This window comes from Notamacropus eugenii, chromosome 6 (genome assembly GCF_028372415.1).
Source record: "Notamacropus eugenii isolate mMacEug1 chromosome 6, mMacEug1.pri_v2, whole genome shotgun sequence".
NCBI classification, from domain to species: domain Eukaryota; kingdom Metazoa; phylum Chordata; class Mammalia; order Diprotodontia; family Macropodidae; genus Notamacropus; species Notamacropus eugenii.
In genome coordinates, this window is record NC_092877.1 from 296,740,475 (window position 1) to 296,757,189 (window position 16,715).

At 39.0% G+C, this 16,715-nt stretch overlaps 2 protein-coding genes across 15 annotated transcripts in view; both read right to left on the minus strand.

Moving 5' to 3' along the window:
* Positions 1 to 3,693, minus strand: part of ZC3H13 (zinc finger CCCH-type containing 13) — an 85,984-nt gene extending 82,291 nt beyond the window's left edge. For 11 of the 14 annotated variants that reach the window (XM_072617215.1, XM_072617214.1, XM_072617218.1 and 8 more), the window contains exon 1: positions 3,594 to 3,685. The gene's annotated coding sequence lies outside the window, so the exon portion shown is untranslated. Of the gene's footprint in view, positions 1 to 1,624; positions 2,688 to 3,593 lie in introns of those variants that run through there. The other 3 variants (XM_072617211.1, XM_072617206.1, XM_072617207.1) reach the window with 3 other exon arrangements.
* A 1,233-nt stretch (positions 3,694 to 4,926) lies between these two features.
* CPB2 (carboxypeptidase B2) overlaps positions 4,927 to 16,715 on the minus strand; it is a 48,379-nt gene continuing 36,590 nt past the window's right edge. The window contains exons 9-11 of the mRNA XM_072617219.1: positions 12,143 to 12,345; positions 10,335 to 10,422; positions 4,927 to 5,477 (exon numbers count right to left, since the gene is read on the minus strand). Coding sequence (XP_072473320.1) covers positions 5,293 to 5,477; positions 10,335 to 10,422; positions 12,143 to 12,345 — 476 coding nt within the window. The 3' untranslated portion in view covers positions 4,927 to 5,292. The remainder of the gene's footprint in view (positions 5,478 to 10,334; positions 10,423 to 12,142; positions 12,346 to 16,715) is intronic.

A 16,715-nucleotide genomic window follows, 5' to 3' on the forward strand; every position in this document is an offset into this window, starting at 1 on the left:
TTCATTTTTGTCATTTCTGATCATACATTCCATTGATGGCATATTTTAATATCAGTTCTACATAATTCTTATTTGTATAATGTGCTACATAAAACCTGCATGAGCTCATCATAAATCTTTCTACTACCCCTTGAATAATCCTTAACTGTTATTTCAAAAGTGTGGTACTCCATGACTTACAGCCCCAATGCCCACTCTGTAATCTTCTCAAAGCCCCAGGAAATTCCCTGCTTCATTTCTCTTTCCACACAAAAACAACTGCTTCCCAACAGTTTCTTTCCTTCCCTGGCCCTTAGCTAAACAGAAAACAGTTTCTCAGTTTTTCTTCCCCTAATGAATTTACTGCTAAGAAAAGATATACAGAAAAAGCTCAAAATAGTTTAAATTGCCCTTTTTTCCCTTTATACTTAAAATGCAAAAATACACAAGGTAATAATAATAATGGGTCTTTTGATACACATAGGACCAAAATAAGCTTCCAAAACGTAGACAAAAAACACCTAAACTCAGTAACTCTCATGGGCAGAAAAGAAACAGGGTTGGGGATAATGGCCAGTAAGATAGATGGAAATGCAGTATCAAATAGAGAATTTGCCTTTCTCAAGCTTTTCCAACTCTCCTTTATTCTACTGGAAGTCCTCTTTTAATTACTTCCTATTTATTTTATTGACAGTTTGCTTTACATATATTTGCAGGTTAACTTCCACTAGATTACAAGTTCCTTGAGGGCTTGGTTTTGTTGTTCTTGTTTTGGGGGTTTTGCGTCTTTTAGTCTGTCCAGCTCTTAGCACAGTACGTAGCAGAGTAGGCGATTAATAAACAAATAGTGATTGCTACCAGTAGGTAAGCTAGACACAGATTAGGGATTCCAGGCCTCGTCAAGGGGTGATGGAAAATATCCAAGGGCAAGGCAGGTAAGGAAATGTCTGGGGCTGCCCACTGACAGGCGAATTTCCAGGTGGCTACTTTATAACCACAAAAAATCAAATACACTTGAGTTTTATTATTGCAACCTAGTATTTATTATTTTCCATATAAAAGATAGGGACATCTTGAGGACAAAAAGTTGAATAAATATTTTTCTACCAACCATTTTCATATACCCAAAACAATAACTCTTCAAAAGAAATAAAAGAATTTTATAACTTTTTTCACCTATCAACCCAAAGAGACATCCTGTGTTCAATAACTAAATGTAAACAAATTTAAACTGTGTCTCTCTTATCACCAATCTTCTGTACAGATTTCTGATCTCCTTAACTTTCTTTTTTTACATATGCATTACTTTCTCCTTCCATTTCTGATTTATTGGTCATCCTCTGCTAGCTGGGACATCAAGACCAGCACCAAGACCATTTCCCCCATATTAATTTATAAGTATATCTCTAACTGTGATAATTTAAACAAAGCAACTTTCAAAACCTTTAAAAACTTCTGATTCGTAAAGGAAAATGGAAAAATACACAGTTAAGTGTAATTCTCCTCCATCCTTCAGGCTCAACATTCCTAAAACTGAACTCATTGTCTTTACCCCAAACCACTTCCCTTCCAAACTTCCCTATTACTGTCAAGGGCACTACCATCTCCCAGTCCCCCAGGACTGAAACCCTGGTGTTATCCTCACCTCTTCATTGTCTCACCCTCCATATCCAACCTGTTGGCAGGGTTCAGAGTTTACCTTCTTTTGCTTCTCACACATAAGCTCCCTTCTCTCATCCAATACAATTTGTATAGTGGCCTAGAAAAAAAATCTCTAAAGTTCACTAATTGAGGCAGCAAGGTAACTCAGTGGATAAAGTGCCAGGCCTGGTGTCAGGAAGATTCATCTTTCTGAGTTCAAATCTGGCCTCTGACACTGACTACCTATGTGACCCTGGACAAGTTATTTAACCCTGTTTGCCTTGGATTCTTCATCTGTAAAATAAGCTGGAGAAAGAAATGGCAAACCACTCTAATATCTGTGCCAAGAAAACCCTAGAAAAGATTAGGAAGAGTCAGACACAACTGAAAAAGTAAACAACAAACAGAAAAAATGTCTAACTTAAACTTCACTAATAATCAAAATCTCAATTATAGTAACAGCAAATCAATCAATATTTACTAAGCGCCTACTATGTGCCAGGCACTGTGTTAAGCAGTGGGGAAATAAATTAGGAAAAAAGACAGTACCGGCCCTCAAGATTATTACCTAATAGGGCAATATGAAACACAAAAGGAAGCTGAAAAGCAGAGGGAGGATGGACAGAGGGTAGTAACAAGGTGGAGTATCAAGGTTGAGGATATCTTACAGGATAATAAACGAAGTTATCCTATTAATGAGTTTCCTTGGGCATGGTAAAGTCAGACAAGTCCCAAGGTCATGCAACCACGTGAGAAATAAGTTAATACCTATGATGTCTGTGTCATTTTATTGGTCTTTTTCATACTTGTCTTTGGTAGGGCCTGGGATTTCACTAGTATGGGGAACTCCAAATAAGAAAATTCTGTCTACTGCAGGTCTACAGTTTTTGGGCAACTTAAAGTCTTACTGAACTACCATGGCACTGAGAGGTTGTCGCTTGCCCAAAGTCAGTCAGCCAGCATGCCAGAAGTGGGATTTGACTTTTCTAACTCCAAGCTGGTCTAAGTCTACATCCACTAGACCACACTGCCTCTCTCCTTAACAGTCTACAGAAAAAAAAAAAAAAGGAAGACTAGGAAAGTGATTTTCAACAACTGCCCTCCTGCTTTAGAATTCTTTAACTTTGCCTGTTGGCTTCCTCAAAGTTTCAACTAAGTTCCATCCCCTCCAAGAAGCCTTTCTCAGTCCTTCTTAATCTTACTGCCTTCCCCTGAGATTTTCTCCAATTCATTCTGTATTTATCTTATTTGTACGTAGTTGCTCCTCCATCAATCTGAGTTCTTGGAGAGCAGGAATGACTTTTTGCCTTTTTTTCATTGACAGCTAAGTGGTCCCCCTTAGCACACCTCCAAACGGTAAAGATAAAGGAGGACAGCGCAGTGCAGCTCTACGTGTGGGGAGTTCAGGCTTGGAAAGGAACCTTCTTTACATTCTCACAGATCGTCATACTGCCTGGCATACAGTAAGGACTTCCTAAATGCTCCTTCTTAGGAGGGATGGGAGCAATGCGCTTCGGGTCCCACCAGGTTCTTAAGACAGTAAGCAGAGCTAACATGTGCCAGGCACTGTGCTAAGCGCTTTACAAGCATGAAGTCATCTGACAAGTAGGTGCTACTACGATCTCCGTTTTACGGAGGAGGAAACCCGAGGCCAACAGCTGAGTTTGTCTGAGGCTGGATTTGAACGCAGGTCTTCCCGACTCCAGGCTCTATGGCTGCAAAGGGCCTCACACGCCACGTAATGCACATCTCTCATTTTACAGATGAAGAAAGACACTGAAGGGCAAGGCTTAAGGGACGCTGGTCCAAGGGCACCGAGGCAGTGAGCTCCCGAGGTGGGATTAGAACCCCCGTCCTCCGGGCGGGTGCAGCCAGTCCGGCCAATCACCACGCGCCTGCCTCCACCCCCTCCCCCTCCCCACCGGGCCGGCCCCGCCCCCTGGCCCGCTCCGACGTAAACACGGACAGCTTACCTCCGCCCCGAGCTCCCTCCGAGGGCGCTCCCCGCCGCCCCCGCCGCCGCCGCCGCCGCCGCCGCCACCACCACCGCCCCCACCCCCGCCACCGCCTCCACCCCCGCCACCGCCCCGAGGAGCGGGGGAGGCGACTCCCTGCCCACGGCCCGAACCTCGAGAGGAGGAGGAGCAGCGTGCGCGGCTCCCGGGAACGGACCCTCGGCTCGCGGGGGCCCCCGGGGGCTGCTGGGAAACCGAGCCCGCCCGCCGCTTAGCCAGGGTCAGGCGAGGGGTGGGAAAGGTGAGAGAAGAGACGGACCGCGGGCCGGGGAGCGGAAGGAAGAGCGAGAGGAGCCAGAGGAGGAGGAGGGGAAAGGTGGGGAAAGACTCGAGAAAGGGAAGAGGAGAAGAAGCCGCCAGGAAGAGACGACCGGGCCCCACACAAATTCCCCTTCGCTCCGTCGCCGGAAGCCGAGAGATCACAGGACCGGGCAGAAGCAGTTTCCGGCCACCGGATTAGTCGTCAGTGCGCACGCTCAGCTCGTCACGGGCACGCCTCTCCTGGAGGGCACCGGATTGGTCGTCAGTGTGCACGCTCCGCTCGTCACGGCCCGCCTGTCTCCCCGAGGCCACGCCTTCTCCGAGAAACTGAGCAGAAAGGGGGCGGAGTCTATGTTATGCGGACCCTGAGAGCTCTGAATAGTTTGTCATTCATTTTCACCCGTTTACACGGCAGGAAAGCCGGTTCCTTTTTTTTTTTCCGTCATAAAGTTCTAACAGGACATATACTAAATACATAAAATGCCACGTTAATCCGTATAATTTATTTCATTCAGTCAAATATTTGTTGAAGAGTACTAACTATGCGATCTTAATTCAGTTCAATAAACATTTATTAAGCGGCTACTATGTGTCAGGCACTAAGCTAAGCGCAGGAGATACAAAAAGAGGGAAAAGACCCTCCAGGAGCTTGTAGTCTGTCTCTTCACGTCTTTCCACCGATTCAAACAATATTTTTCTGAATAGTTTGGGCCCCAGGGCCCTTTTCAGCTCTGAAATTTTCAGTATGCAATTTTTCTGTTGTCTCCTGCAACAGAAGTGGACGGCAGGAAATTTCTTTTTCAAGACTGGGTCCCAAGAAATAGGGCTAAGAAAAGCATCCCGAGGTATATTATGAATTGAAGTAGGGGAAGACCTACATACAAGAACTGCCTCTAGCCTTTGCTGTCTGATCAATGTCTGGCTCAATTCGAATTGAAAAAGTTTCCACAATAAATGTCCGTGGCACAGATGAAATAGCAGATCTAGACCGCTATCCACTACACACATAATAAAATCTAAGACCGAAGAAGAAAATAGTATATTGCTTTTATTTGAAGTACAGGAAGAAATTTGTTGAAAGTCTGGACCAAAAGTTGGTAGACACTGACACTTTTTCCTGCTCCTTCATTGTAGTCATTAAATTTGTGGTAACATTTCCAGTCAGCAAGAACATCATTGGCTTTTTAAAGTACTTACAAAGATAGAATTTGAGATACTGGGTTATCTTACTCCCATCCCCTCTCACCACCACCCTCCCACCATAGAATAGCATCTGTGCTGACTATATCCCTTTGGTAAAAACTGAAAGAGTATCTAAATTAAGTCTTCTTCATAAATTCTGGAAAAAATAATTGGGTCCTACTATTATGAAATCATTTATTTGAAATAGGACATATTAAGTGTTAAGGATGACATGAGAAGCTATTGAATGGACAGCTGCAAAAATTTCTCTCACTGTTGGTCTGATTAAACTTTCTGGAAGCAAGAATCCATATTGGCCTTTATCTCGAAGTTCAAGAGTAAAAGAATATTTGATGCCCATGTCATAGGCCCAGTCATCTGAACCTCCAGGAGATAAATCTGGAAAAATATGAATAAGTTAATTACTATATGAAATATAGGTGACCCAGGATAACTGATTTACATATAATAACTAACTTATGATCTCAGATTATGCTTCCTACCAAAAAAAAAAATGTGAAAGCATCAAAGGATTCTTCATTCCTGAAATGCACTCCCTCCTCACTTTCTTTCTGAATCTTTCAAAATTCACATCAGATGTTACCTTTCTTACATGAAGCCTTCCTGATTCTTCCCAGTCCCAGTTGTGAGAGCTTGTTACATCCTCAAACTATACTATATTATACTTATCTATAAAGAGGAAGCATTAGTAATGGTTTATTTAATTAAATTCTAACTAGGTACATATGGAAAGGTGGGATTGAATAGGAGATTAAGGTCTAGAATTAGAGGCAAGAAGATACTTTACTAGCTGTATGACCATGGGCAAGTAAAAACTTTTATATACCTCAGTTGTGAGGCTCAAATGAGAAAAATGAGTTTTGTCTTCATAGACATGGTGCCTGGTATACAATAAGTACTTAATAAATGTTGAATTAAATGAAACATCTTTCTTACTTCCCTTCAAATTTATAAACTTAGGAAGTCCTAGAAAGGTGAGGGGCTATATTTGGAATGTAAGACTGTAGCCTCTGTAAGAACTGAGCTAAGCTATGCACCTAATCCTTTCCCCCTCCCCCAAATGGGGCTGGGGTTAGACTTATGCCCAAATTGTCAACAGATTTCCTTTTGTGCACTATCCATTCCAGTAAAAGTGAAAAGGGCATGTTGAAGTCATCTGTGTGATGACAAATAAGTCTTTGACTTTTCTTGTTCCTTACTCCTGAAGCATATTTTGGAGCATATTTTTCACCATCAGTCCTTATACCTACTTTTGGAAGTTGTCTTGTACCAAAGAATATGTTGATTTAATTTGGAGGGTCTTTTTATGCTGTTCCTAAAATTCCACTATTTCTTCACAACAGATATTGGTATACAGGTTGCAGTTATTTTTATAATAGTGCTGGTTTTGCAAATACTTATCATGAGCAATGCTATAAAAGAGGACCAAATGTCCCATGAAATTATATTTCTTGTTACTTTTAGATAGGTAATAAAAACCAATTCCTTTCTTTCCCTCTCAAGGAAAATCTGTGAATCATCTCCCCATTTATTTGTACCTTCCTTTTGGCTTCTGGTCAATTATATCCAGAATGTTAAGAATGATACAACTCATTTCCTCTAAAAATATGTCCACTTGCTCTTTGGATAAGAATCTTACATTGAGAGTACCAACAACAAGTTATTATTTATGGAAGGCCTAAAAATTATGATTCTTGGCACTCTCTGCCTCCTTTTCCACTGTTCTACCACCATCACTACAGAAAGGGGTGGCCATCCAAAACTGAGAGCCATTGTAAAATTTTCTTTGTTTCATAGGTTGCCATGGACAAAGAAAAGTCTGCAAATAGCCTTTCTTCGAAGGCAATTTTTTTTTTTTTTTTGGATAATGCTATCTTGATTTGATTAAAAGAAGCTAGAATTAGGCATGGATACTCATGCAGTCATCTTGCTGTAACTCTATTAGTTGATTCTTGAGTAAGTAAAGTAACCTTAGCTAAATGTTAGCTATTGTTATTGTTGTCATAGTAGCTAAGTTGCTGAATTTAATTGCAAAAGGATATTGCTTTGGTGGAGTTAGATGATGAACTCAGTTTTCTGCATGTACAGTTTTAGTTGTTATTTGGACATCCAAGAGGAGACATCTTTGGGGGACCCTAATAGTCAAAGACTGAGAGGAAGATGAGGAAGCAGTAAAAGACACAGAGAAAGCTGGCAGAGATTGTTATAGTAGCTAAGACCTGCTCATTGATTGGAGATTCTTAGAATCAACATATCTTGAAGAGACCCAGACACTCACTTTGTAACTCATCTTGTAGATCATCTCCAGTCTGCTCTACTTTCATACTAGCTGCCTGACCCCAGCAAGCACTACACTCTCTTACCCAACCCCTTTCTAGCTCCAATTTATGGTTTGTCTTGCCCTGGACAATGGTAAGTTCCTCAAGAGTGAAGACTATCTTGTTTTCTTTTGTTTTGTAGTCCCATCACTGAGCATCGTACCTGGCACATAGTAAATGCTTATGAAATGCTTTATCTAGCTAGCTGTGTCTAATCCCCTTTTAACCACTGTTAAACACACCAGTGCAGCTTCTTTTTCTCATGATTACATCCACTAGTCTCTAAGTTTTCATCCTCAAAGGAGTGGGGTGAGTGGGATAGACTTAGTGAAGACTTCTCAGATTGTAATTTTTCTCCCAGGGGTAAGGTAAGGCCTAAAGGCTCAAGGTTACAATATTTTTAGAATAGAATAGTTCCATATAAGGATATAAAACTGCGTAGTGTATTAGGGTCTCAATGATTGGACAAAACTTACATAATTCCTCGATGTCTTCATTTCAAAAGGGATTCGTTAGATTTCGTGTCTAGAATGTAAGACCATATTCTCAGCTAATGAGGATAATGGTCAGTGCGGGGAGGAGGGACTTGCGTTAGGGTCTATATAAATCACCGTCCCGTTCTTTGTCTTTGACTTTCCTACTCCTACAGGTAAGCCCCGCTTCTGGAGAATCGAATAAATCACTTTTCTGTCATCACTTTGAGAGGCCTCTGAGTAACTGATTTATGTAGGGACCTGAGCCATGCCACACAGGGGGAAGAGGGCTTTTCAACTGCATTTTACATTACTAATGGTATTCAGTACACTGGTGTACACATAAAAGGCATTCCATAAGCACTTGGTGAGTAAATAGTTGACTGCAATCCATCATGAAATTCCCTTCTCCTTTGGTTTTACATTTTGTCTTTGTGAATCTCCTCCAGCCCTCTCTGTTTCCTTTACTGTTTCCTTATCTTCCAATGTTCTAATAACAACTAAAACTGTACTGTTGAAAACTGAGTTAATTATCTAACTCTTCCAAACCAATATCCTTTCCCAAATAAATTCACCAAACTTCCACTTCTGTGTGCAAAGCACTATCCTAGGTATACATGCTCCCTTCCCCCTGGCCGTAACCTTTTCATTTTAATGCCAAGTTCTAACATCTTTTCCCTCATAATATTTTTTAAATATGTTTCTTCTTCTATTTCCATAGTTACTACCAAAATCCAGACGATCATTTTATGCCCAAATTATAACAATAGTGTCTCATGACTAGTCTTTCTGACATCCTTAATTTTCCAATACATCCTGAAACATTACCAGAATCTTGCTCAAACAACATTAAAAAAAAAAAAAAGCTTTACCCAACTTAAAAACCAAAGGAACTACCTATTTTATCCCCTATCAAATTTTTACTCCTCAGTTTAGCATTCAAAGTCCTCTATCCTATACCTTTCCAAGCTCACCTCTCTTTATTCCCTACTGCAGTCTCTCAAGTCAAGCCAAATTAAGCTTGTGCTTATCACTTGTATGTATCTGTTTAGCCTAATTCTGCTTTTGCTCAAATATTCCCCTCTGTGCGTAATGTTAGCTTCCCTCATTTTTACCAATATGTATCCATTAGGTCTGTCATGTTTCAATTCAAAATTCGCATCTTCTAAGTAGCCTTCACAGGCACTGTTGCTCTGATGCATTCATGTGTGTTTTATAGCTACTATTTTATCCTTATTAACATGTTGCTTTGTAATTGTCCTTGAGTCATATCACCTATGTCACAACGGACCTGCCTCCTCTGCAGTCTTGCTTAACTGCTTGTGCTGGTACTGTCAACTGAACCATATATATACCCAATATAGACACTATATATGTATGTATGCGTATATTTATATGTAGGTATATGTGTATACATATGTATATACATTTTACATACATATATAATGTAAACATTGTAGAGACTGGGCAGGAAGCCACCTCTCCTTCCAGCTTTTTGCTCTACTAAATGACCAAATAAATTTCTTTCTAAAACTATTTCAGATTTTGGAGTTTGTTCTCATGATTGACAGTGATCATGGAATACAAATAGTAATGCTCCTCTGTGGTAAAATGAAGAGTAAATGCCACATAAGTTTAAACTTCTAAGGAAATTTGGAGCTAGATGGTGGAGGTCTCGAACCCTAGGCTAAAAAGTCTGAAGAACAGGTCTCAGGGAATGTCAAACAATCTTGATTTTAGTACTCAGAATGTAGAATATTGTTTTAAATGTTTTACTCTATTTGATAACATTTATGAATGTTACACTTATTTGCATGTTATAATTCCTTTCTGTTGCAGTCATGTGAGAAACAAAAACTTTGCCTGTGCTATTTAGTAACATATATATGTGTGTATACACACACACATACGCACAAATATGGTCTGTATATATGTGTATTTTTATATTTACTAAGTAGCACAAGTTACTATATATCATTACATATATTTATATATAGTGTAATCCTATAGAGCACAGGTAAAGTTTTTGTTTCTAAAATAACTGTAACAGAGGAATGTAACATAACAGATATATGTGTGTGTATGTGCTTATATACAAACATGTATATATAGTTACTAAATATAATATCTAATGTATTATGTGGGGGGAGAGAGGGGGAGAGAAAAAAGAGAAAGAAAATGAGAGTTACCAAATAGCACAGGTGAATTCCTGTTTCTAAAATGACTACAAGAGGAATATATAATATTATAATATTATAACATAATAATATATATGTTGTATATGTGTATAAATGATAGAGAGTTAAAGGGAGGGAAAGAAAAATATGCTCTACTAAATGTATAGAAGATTATATAGAGAAAATTATAGCACATAATTACATTATATTATAATATATATGCTTATATAATAATTGTTTTAAAAGAACTTAAGAAATAATACTTACATATTGTTGGTGCACCAGGGCCATATTCATAATAAGCATCTTCATTAACTCTCAGAATAGCTTGAGCTGCTTGCCTTGCCACTAGAGACTGAAAGTAAGAAGATATGGGATTTTTATTAGAGCACAGCTATAATAAGTGGAATGGTAGAAGTGGTTAGCAGATGGCGACATTACATTTCATCTGTAGACTTACCTTGATTTTAATAGAGTGAATATCTGAAAATAGAAATGTAGAACCATACAACCCAACCCAAGTCAACATAATCCAATATAATGCAATAGATCACCCAAGTCAATGTAGTATGATATAATGCAATAGATAAATGAGCTTTGTACTACAAAAGGAGTATTTCCTTCAAATACGTATTTGCAATGTAATGGCTTTAGGTAGCAAACTCCTCTAGGCATACTGAAAATACCTTTGTTTTAAAATATTCTCATACACAGAATTTCTTATGTAAAGTTAAATGTACTTATATTTAATCTATAAGCCAATTTGGAAATAATATTACTCATATAATATAGTTTAATGATAGCTGATATTTATCTAGCTCTTTAAGAATTCACTGTTACCTTATTTGATCCTTACAACAATTCTACAAGCTAGTGGTAATGCAACTATTTCTAGGTCCATTCAAACAAAGAAACTGAGATTTAGACTGACTTGCCTAAGTTCACACATGTATAAAGCGATACTAAAGCCACTAGAATCCAGAATCTAGGTACTCTGACTCCAAATATAGCTCTCTTTCCACTCTACCACAGTATTTTCCTTTCCTCTCTTTAACTTTCCACCACTCTCCATTCCTTCTCTCTGAGAACACCTGGATTTTTTTTCCTAAAATTTCCCGTGACCTCAAAACTTTTTTCCATCAGAATTAATGTACTGAGTTATAATGTAGGAGACAATCCTCTACCCAAATTTGAAATTTGCTTTATTATCTTTCTATTTTTTTTTAAATCAGACCTAGAATCTTGACATTCTCACTTGGCCAACAGGAGGCATGACCCTGCGCACTTAATCTCTCAGTGTTCTTTAAATTGCAGACTACAAATTGCAGAGAAGTGGTCTGCATTGGTAAAGGGACTTTCCTCCCCTGTGAGCTCCCTCTACCAGTGAAATCACTAGTCTAATCCCTATCCCCTATGTGTTATATACACTTAATCATGTCCTTGTTGTCTCACCCAGGAGAATGTTCATAAGCTCCTGGACACTGTATTCACAGGAGAGCAGAGACATGTGCTTCACATGGACTTGCATACTGAGGAAGGAAGTAGTTTCAAGGAGAGAAAAGAGTTGGGCTATGGAGTGGTAATGACCATGGGAATTCAGCTGAATAAACTACTCAGTAAAGATGCAATATCAAAGGAAGCTGTGTGAGGACTCTATGAATAAAGAAAGGGCTTCCTAACCCTGTAGCACCAGGAACTGTGGGTTGCTTTTGCTCCATGAGCATCCTACAGATGTATTTCACCAGCACTGCACCCTAAGTTTGAACCCACTCTTCCTAGGAATACTGGGCACATTTGTGGAAGTGTATCCCAGGTATGTGGGGGAGGGGGGGGGAATTTTTAGCTATTGTTCTTAAAATACCATCATAGTAAATACCCTTGCTAAGAGTTTTTTAACATGTATAATTTCTGAGAACAGGAACTAGCAATTTTTTTCTTTGTATTCACAGTGCTTGGACACATAGTTGGCATTTAATAAATAAAGCCTTGTTGACTGACTAAGTGATTGATGCGGAGTTTTAAAATATTTCTTAAAATGTTAATAAGAAGTCAAAAATTTTTCAAGTATCACTTACTAGTTCTTCATGGTCTTTACTTCTGCTCATAGTGTAGGAGTAAGGAAACAGCACCATCTGAGAGTATGAATGCATCGTTAAATATGCTTTAATGTGATCCAGATTTCTCCTGAGGAAACTAGCTACTGCCTTTACTTCTGGTTCTGACTCAGGGTGTGGTCCACAGTAAATTTCCCTGCATGATGAATTTGATGCACCTGCCTCTGGAACAAAAATCAATAGAAATGATCTTTAAAAGATGCAAAAGAAATGAATTCTTCTGAATTCTCAGAAACAATTTGCATTTATATCTCAACCTCACCCCATTCCCCTTCTATGTTGTATTCTGAGTGTGTGGCTTACCTTTTTAGAGAAATGGTATAAGAATCACTGGCATGAATTTTTATCCCACCTATGGTTTCTATTCCAACTAGCATATCTCTCATGCTTGTTAAATGTTGGGCTTAGAATTTTTTCTGGAACATATTTGTTTTGGTAGTAAATGCCAAAACTGAAATTTGAACATAGTTTTTCATGACTCTAGGTCAGGTCTTTAAACTGAGATTTACAAAGAACTTTTTTATTCTAAGATAGACGTAGTTTGGCACATGGCTCCTGATGACAAGAGTATGTTAGTTCAAAAACAGATAAGATGGGGGGGGGGGCGTTGGAGGGCGTCTAACTAGACAATGACTCTGTGTTAAGGGCTACCATTCTCATTAAAAGAGATAAAGCTTTGACTGCACTCTAAGCTAAAAGAGAGGAAGAATCCAGTGCCCCTCTTAGGGGGAAGGCCCAGTAGGCATCAGCAGTGAGAGCAACCCAGTAGAGAAAGTTGGGAAGTAAGAGAGAGACGTGAAGCTTAGAGAAAGATAAAGAACAGTCAAGATGTGCTAGTGTGTGATGCACAAGAAAAGGTCCCTGAATGCAGCAATTTCTAGCAAGGAACAGATCCAACAAGAGAAGTACAATAAAATCCTCGGATGACATCACGTCCCTATAGCATCAGAGGCATGCCTTTACATGTGTGTAGCTCAGTTACATATGTTCCTCATGTATGTCCATCCACAAATATACTCTAGCCATACATGTCCCCTACAGATATGCCCCAGTTTCATGGGCAAAATATTCTATTGCTACTTATCTCATTCTACTACTTCATTAATGTCTTTGTTTTGAATAACTGTATTTTCTGACTGACTGAAAACAATAAGTATATCAGTGGGGGTTTATGAGCTATGGTGTTGAGTGATTGTGAACCCATAGAATACCTTATATCCGGGGCAATTTTAGGGGGAGACTCACATGTAAATGAAGGACACCCACAAGTCCTTCATGATGGGAGATTAGAAAAAAATCAAAAGACATAGGGTCATATTAAGTGAAACAAGTATTCTCATAATATTTCCCATTTATTTTTCCTGATCTCTTAGGCAAATATTTAATCCTCCCTCCCCAACATCCCAACATTCCTGTTTCCATTTTTTAGGATAAGAAACTTCCCTTGAGCTATTTTCAACAAGTAAGTATGCAATTAAATAAGCTAAACTTGAGTTTTAACTCAGCCACAAGTCAGCAATTGTTTAAAGTGATTGTTCCCAAACATGTTGATATTTCCACTTTGGGTCGTATTCTAGAAGCCACAAATTTCAGAATATAACAAGAGTAACGACAATGATAATCACTAGCATTTATATGATGCTTTAAGGCTTGCAAAGCACTTTACACATATTATCTCACTTATTCATATATTTATCCTTTTATTTATCTTAAAATAGCAACTACTAAAATGCAGAAAACCAATTATAAGAAAAATCTAAAATGCTCGTTTGTTTTTTAAAAATACTAGCAATCTTTTGTAGAAAGCCAAGCAAATACATTCAGCTATGTCTGGTTTAAGGCAAAAACCTTAATAGTCACTTTAAAAGTGATATTAAATATTTAATTAAAAATTATTTAATCATTTAATAATTAATTTGATTAATTAATGATTAATTAATAAATAATTTATTTTAAAATCAAACACTATTCAAAATGCATTTTGAACTTTCTCTTTTCTAGGTTGACAGCAAGCAAACTACTTCCTCAGATCAACTAACAGTTCACCATAAACCTCAAAAAAGTCTCAGTAGTTAATAAACATTTATCAAGTGCCATCTACTTGCCAGACACTGTGCTAAGTACTAGAGATACAAATCTGAAAAGAGAAGTGTCTGCCTTCAAGAAGCTTACAATCTAGTGAGGGAAGACAATACACAAAAGGAAGCTGGTGGAGAAATACAACCAGGTGGGAAATGAGGAAATATTCTAAGCTAATCTTTGTCCTCTCTCTCCCATGGCTCCACCATTCAATCAGAGCTCGTGTTTGTCCTTCATTCTCAAAGAGGACCATGACATCAAGATGATGATGTGACTTGCAGTTGACTTTGAGTGAGGGAGGGCTGTGCAAGGTCACCAACCTCACTTTCTTCTCCTGAGATATCTGAGTGGTCTGATATTCATCAGGATGGCTGGAGATGGCCCAGGATGGAATGTGAGACCCTGGCCTTTTCAGGTTAAGGTCTTTCACAATCTTACTTTGAGTGAGATACGCCTCATTCAATGAATAGACTTCTTTAAATTACTCAAGGGATGGCCTCTTTAATAAAAAAAAAAATCAAATTGGGAGGGGAAGACCCTCAGGGTTCCTGGGTAAAAGAAACAATTAAGAGAGTTATAAAGTGTAGTACCAAGGCTCACTGGATCTTGTAGGATGAAGAGGTTGTTCCAATAATGAGCTTCCTGGGGCATTGCACAAAAGCTAGAGAAGTCTGAAAGTGGTTCAGCCCATTGAGAAATAAGAATGGTTTTGTTTCAAATCAGGAGGATTTCCTGTACCACTTTTCACAATATAATGGTTCAAACAGTGCCCCAAATAGCCAAACCAGAGACATGGATCCAAACTCAACATCATTATAAGGGTAAGGAGGTCACCCCACTTCAGTCACAAAATAGAAAAGTTTACAAGAGATTAAGGGATTCTGTCTCAGAACTTGACAGAACTAGACTGGATATGAGCATTCAAAGAGAGTCCTGTGATTCACATTTCCCACCCCCACCCCCTTTTCTGGCTGGGTGGGAGGGTTCTTCAGCTCCCTTAACCTCAGAAATGTGCTCCTCTTGAGAAAGACACTGAAATAAATTCTCAAGAATGCAGAAATTTATTCCATAAGTTCAACTTCTAAGTCTCCCAGGTTCCCATCATCCTCAGGTTAGCTCCATTATAACTAATCGCTTATTCTGGCTAAACATTAAGGCAAAGGCATGACTATCAAATGAAATAGAAATGAGAGTCATTATAACATTGAGGCATCAGGGATGAAAAATATACAAATTGTTCATTATGTCCCCAGTCAGGCCTCTGTCCCAGTAATTTAACCTGGTATTATAAAGACTTCAGTGCCAAAGACACAGGAAATGGGTGGGTCAGTGTGGGAGCCAAGGTTAACCAGAATATTAAGAAAATAACACTCTGGATACAGTTCTCAGCTTTAGCAAACCTCACCCAAATACCTGGTCGGTCTTTCTTTCTTTCTCTTTCTTTCTTCCTTTCTTCCTTCCTTGCTTCCTTCCTTTCATCCTTTCTTTCATTCATTCTTTCTTTCTTCCTTTCTTTCTTTCTTTCTCTTTCTGCCTTTCTCTTTTTCATTCTTTTTCTTTCTTCTTTTCCTTCTTTCTTTCCTTCTTTCTTTCTTTCTTTCTTTCTCTCTCTCTCTCTTTCTTTCTTTCTTTCTTTCTTTCTTTCTTTCTCCTGCCACCCTCAGTCCTTTGCCTGTCTGCTTCCACCTTTACTCACCAGTCTTCACTGATAGGAAAGATCGTCACCCCAAAAGTCTCAAACATGAACTTCTTACAACTGTGATGATAAAGAAAAAACTTATTCCTTTGATCACATTTGTGAGTATTGCTGGAATGGGAGCAACTTACATGTCCATATACTTCCTTTTCAAAACTGATGTGATCGTTAACAGATAGAAAAATCCAGAACCACAGGAAAATGTGAATCCTTATAAGCCTCAAAATGTCCCCTGGATAGGGACCATAAGTCTGACAGAGAGATGCTGGATGGGTGTAAAACAAAGGACTATTCATTAAGTCCAGTCCTCTTATGAGTACTCAGACTGACATTAATACAATTCTCCATGTGGAAGCCTATAGTGGAGTCTACTTTCAAGAGAATGGAAGTACCATGGGGAGCCATTGGACCATGCATAAACCTTCCATTACTGATTCTGATCTGCTAACCATGTGGTAGACAGAAGCCTCTTTGACTGGTTACAGTTGCAGAACTGGAACTAGGGGTATCTTTGTAAGACATGAGTCTTCCTCAGCCCCTTCCTTTGATTTGGCCTCTTTTTCCGCAGCTGATTTCTTCCTGGTCGCCTGTTCAGTGAAAGATAGTTCTGTAAGAGGTGAAGCCTTGGACTTTCTCTCCACCAGATGTTGACATGTGGCCCTGTGAACATGGACCTCAGTTTCCTTGTGTACCTTGGAAGTTATTGTTTTGAGTGAAGGAAATTCAAGATTATGATGTTGTCAGTTTCAAGAATGAGCC